General features: G+C 44.7%; 1 protein-coding gene across 1 annotated transcript; it reads left to right on the forward strand.

Moving 5' to 3' along the window:
- Window positions 1-2,532: 2,532 nt before the first annotated feature.
- Window positions 2,533-2,823, forward strand: LOC141547343 (transcription and mRNA export factor ENY2-like). The gene has a single exon (XM_074275786.1). It carries the CDS (start codon window positions 2,533-2,535, stop codon window positions 2,821-2,823), a length of 291 nt encoding a protein of 96 aa, XP_074131887.1.
- Window positions 2,824-4,402: the final 1,579 nt, after the last annotated feature.

Below are 4,402 nucleotides of genomic sequence, written 5' to 3' on the forward strand. Positions count from 1 at the left end.
GTCTGAAAGGCTCTCAGCAAAGCTAAGTGGGCCCCAGGCAAGGAAACTAGACTTGGAAGGAAATCAAAAAGGATTTGCACTTGAACTTCTGGCTATTCTTGTGGTGATTCCCCAACTGAAAGGAAGGTGGCTCCAAGACCTCCAGAAAACCATCCAAGAACTTGAGAGTTTGGGCGCCCAAAGTGGGGCTAAGCACCTACATGTGTGACCCAGAAATTAAGGTGAGTACACAAACAGGCAAGAAGGAAACTCGGACAAGGGTTAACGTTGTATTTCAGCTGAAATGGGACAGGGGTTTAGAAAGGAGCCTTTTCCACCTCAAGGAAAAGGTCTAGAAAGCATGGTGACACTGAAAAATGTTCAAGGTTTTCTGGTAATGGGGTCCAGGTCAGTGAAGTCTTTGAAATATTAAAAGACACATCTCCTTGGTTCTCTAAGCACAAAGAATTCCATCCAGACCAAGGGAAAGGAGTAGGAGAGCAACTAAGTGAATATTACAATGAGAATGGTGCTCATTCAATTCCTAAAGAAGCATTTTATACCTACACCTGAATCCAATTGGTCTGAGGAAATGATGTCTGCTCAAGAAGAAGGAAAAAGAAGAAAGAGCAGGAGGGGAAGGATACTGACAAACTAGGTGAAGAGCCTGAAGAATCAGGTAAGAATGGAGTGAAGTACAATTCTGATGAAATTAAGGAGAGTGGTGCTTCCCAGCAGGAGACATTAGGACATTCCCCAACCCCCCTGACCTACCCCCCACCCCCAGGAACCTATTATGGGTGGAGGGAGAAGGAGGAGGAGGAGGGGCAGGGACAGAATCAGCATCTCCTGTGAAGCAGTCTGTGACAAGATGGCAAAAGGCAAAAAGGGGGACAGGATATATCTGCTGGAATAGAAGAATACCCTGTGAGTGAAGACTTTGATCCTTCAGATCAAGCAGGAGAAGATACACTCCTTTGGATGTGGGGAAAAAAAATCAAGGATTTGAAAAAGGGCTGTACTCTTTATGGGGCTTCTCATCTTAGGCGAAAATGGTGTTAGAGAATTTGGCTTTTGAAATGGTAACCCCTGGTGATGGCAAATGTATAGCAAGGGCATGTTGAGAACCTGGAAACAACTTGTTGTGGCTTTTGGGCTATAGTGCACTTTGTAGGATACAAGCCAGGGAGGTCTGACCTGACCTAAGAAAGCAGGAGATGTTATGGGGCAGAAGTGAAATTGAACCAGGGAAGTGAATGATGGTGTCCTTGCCAGGTACTTAGTACATAATAGAGATTCCCCCCTAAGGCTACTGATGGGATTAGCATAGAGTATATCAACTGGGACAATCACAGCCAGACATTCATTCTCTCTCTCAGCTTTGTAGTGACTGGAGGCTGGAGGAAAAGAACTTCACCTCAGAGATTCATTGCATCTCCTAGCATCATGGAGGACTGGAAGAGGCTCAGAGAAGACAGAGCACTGGAGAATGGAGCACAAGCTCTGGGACTGAGACAGACTTCAAGAAAGAGACCCTGGAGGTCATCCTCCTCCTTGCTATCTCGAAAGCAAGACCCATTACAGAGGCCCTCCACAAAGGGGGGCCGGGCCCAGGCCCAGAACTGGAAGAGACTCGGGCAAGACAGAGGACTGGAGGCTGGAGAAGAAGCTCTGGGACTTGGACGGATTTCAAGAAAGAGACCCTGTAGGTCCTCCTCCTCCTTCCTCCACAGAAAGCAAGACCCATGCCAGAGGATCTCCAGAAAGCAGACCCAGGCCCACAACTGGAAGAGACTCGGGGAAGACAGAGGACTGGAGGCTGGAGAAGAAGCTCTGGGACTGAGACATTCTTCAAGAAAGAGACTGTGGAGGTCATCCTCCTACTTCCTCCACAGCAACCAAGACCCATTGCAGAGGCCCTCAACAAAGGGGGCCCAGGCCCAGGCCCAGGCCCAGGCCCAGCATTGGAAGAGACTCGGCGAAGACAGAGGACTGGAGGCTGAAGCACAAACTCTCGGACAGAGACAGGTTTCAAGAAAGAGACCCTGGAGGTCCTCCCCATCCTTCCTCCACAGAAAGCAAGATCCATGCCAGAGGATCTCCAGAAAGCAGACCCAGGCCCACAACTGGAAGAGACTCGGGGAAGACAGAGGACTGGAGGCCGGAGAAGAAGCTCTGGGACTGAGACATTCTTCAAGAAAGAGACTGTGGAGGTCATCCTCCTACTTCCTCCACAGCAACCAAGACCCATTGCAGAGGCCCTCCACAAAGGGGGCCCGGGCCCAGGCCCAGCACTGGAAGAGACTCGGGGAAGACAGAGGACTGGAGGCTGAAGCACAAACTCTCGGACAGAGACAGGTTTCAAGAAAGAGACCCTGGAGGTCCTCCTCATCCTTCCTCTACAGAAAGCAAGACCCTTGCCACAGGATCTCCAGAAATTGGCCCCGGACCCCAGGCAAGGAAACACACTGTGAAGGAGACACTAGACTTTTGGGGACTCCATCACCTGCCAATTCTCCTGGGGATTGCTCTGATGAAACCAAGAATACCCAAATGAACACAGAGCCACCCATCAAAGCAATTCTTCACCAGAAACTGATAGAAACTGGTGAACGACAACGACTTCAACAGTGGCTAAGAGCTCAATTGCTCCAGTGTGGTTGGAAAGATCAACTACAAGCTCATTGTCAAGATGTGATTCAGCAAAAAGGCCTAGAACAGGTGACTGTGGACAACTTGGTAGCAGAACTCACTCTCAAAGGCAGAGAGCTTGTACCCCACAGTTTGATGGAGGAACTTTTCCAAAGAGTAAAGACCTTCTTGGCTCAGCACGACAGACCTTAAGAGGGGGCCGAACATCAACACCATGTACTTTGACTTCTTGCATCCACAAAGAACAGACATGCCATACCTTTGCAGGGCACTTGCTAAATTAGTCCTCTTTGGGTAGGATGCATTTTCCGTGTTTTCGTAGGATACTCTGTTGGATCCATTTTTTTCTCCAAGGTCATTTTTACAAGAAATCAATAAGAAAATATTTTAAAATAAAAACAAAAATAACATAAAAATAAGAAACTATTTAATAAATTTTAAAATCATAGAATAACTAATCATAAAAATCATAATATAAAATCATAACATAAAACATTTAAAATCAAAAGTAAATTTAAAAATTGAATAATCAGAAATACAATAAAAATCATAAATAATAAAACTTTTAAAGTTTTCAAAATTAACTATTTCCACTCTCATAGTCTATGTTCTCTATTTTCAACTTTGAGCATTGACTATAAATGTTACCATCTTTCCCAAGAAAGATGGCCCATTACTCTTGTAACTGTCAGAAACACTGTCCCTTTGTCTCTTGTCCCCTCCCCCCTCAATACTAGCATTTAATAAGAGGATATGTAAATAAACACACACACACACACACACACACACACACACACACACACACACACATGCCCAGGGAATAGGCCAAAATGTCTATCCAAATTCTTGCCTTCTTAAAGGGAGAAGGGCATTTAGGCAGAGAGAAAATTTAGAACTCAATATTATAAAAAACGAAAGTGAAAAGGTTCAGATAAAAGGAATTAAAGGAAGAAAAATATGTACAAAATAGAGAAAGTCCTCAGACATCACTCTAAATTCTCAATTAATCAGTAATAAGTTATTACATATTTACATTGAATGATAGGCTTTTGGATCTAGGTCTACTTTTCCTGCCATCCCAAGGATAGCAATATTCATGCTTCTTTTGTATATGCTCAGGATATCCAGGGAAGACTCAGTGATGGCCCATAGATCCCCTAATATCCTTCATCCCAGAGAGGTCAACAGCTGCTTGACTCACTCTCCTGGGTCCTGAGATTTCATTCAAGGGTGTAGAAGCCTTGATCTTTTCAATCATCCCCCAATGTTACTCATGATTCCAAGCAAGATAGTGCTATGTGAAGCACAGGGGATAGCAAGAAAGATGAAAACAACTCTTTGTTCCCCTGAAAAATCCCATTTAATAAGTAAGACCATATGTATATAAGTACACACACACACACACACACACACACACACACACACACACACAGGGTATATGCAAAAATCTCTATGCAAATTCTTGCCTTCCCAATGGCAAGAGGGGAAGTAGGCAGAGAGAAAATGTAGAAGTCAAGATTTTAAAACATGAAAGTTAAAATGTTCCTGTCTAACTAAGAAAAGACCAAAAAAACCTATTAATGGTTCTCTAATTTCACTAGGATTGATTTCATCTTACAACAAAGAATGGCTTCCTCTTGATATCATGATGAGTTTTTCCTCAGTGTAGAGCCTCCTGGTGGCTGACCTGGCCTCCTGCTCCCCCCATCCCCCACTGAGACCCAGGCCAGTCTGAAAGGCTCTCAGCAAAGCTAAGTGGGCCCCAGGCAAG

The sequence above is a fragment of the Sminthopsis crassicaudata genome, chromosome 6 (genome assembly GCF_048593235.1).
Source record: "Sminthopsis crassicaudata isolate SCR6 chromosome 6, ASM4859323v1, whole genome shotgun sequence".
NCBI classification, from domain to species: Eukaryota; Metazoa; Chordata; class Mammalia; order Dasyuromorphia; family Dasyuridae; genus Sminthopsis; species Sminthopsis crassicaudata.

Excerpts from the sequence above, each read along its gene's own strand:
- LOC141547343 (XM_074275786.1), top strand. The coding sequence starts at position 2,533 with ATGAACACAGAGCCACCCATCAAAGCAATTCTTCACCAGAAACTGATA.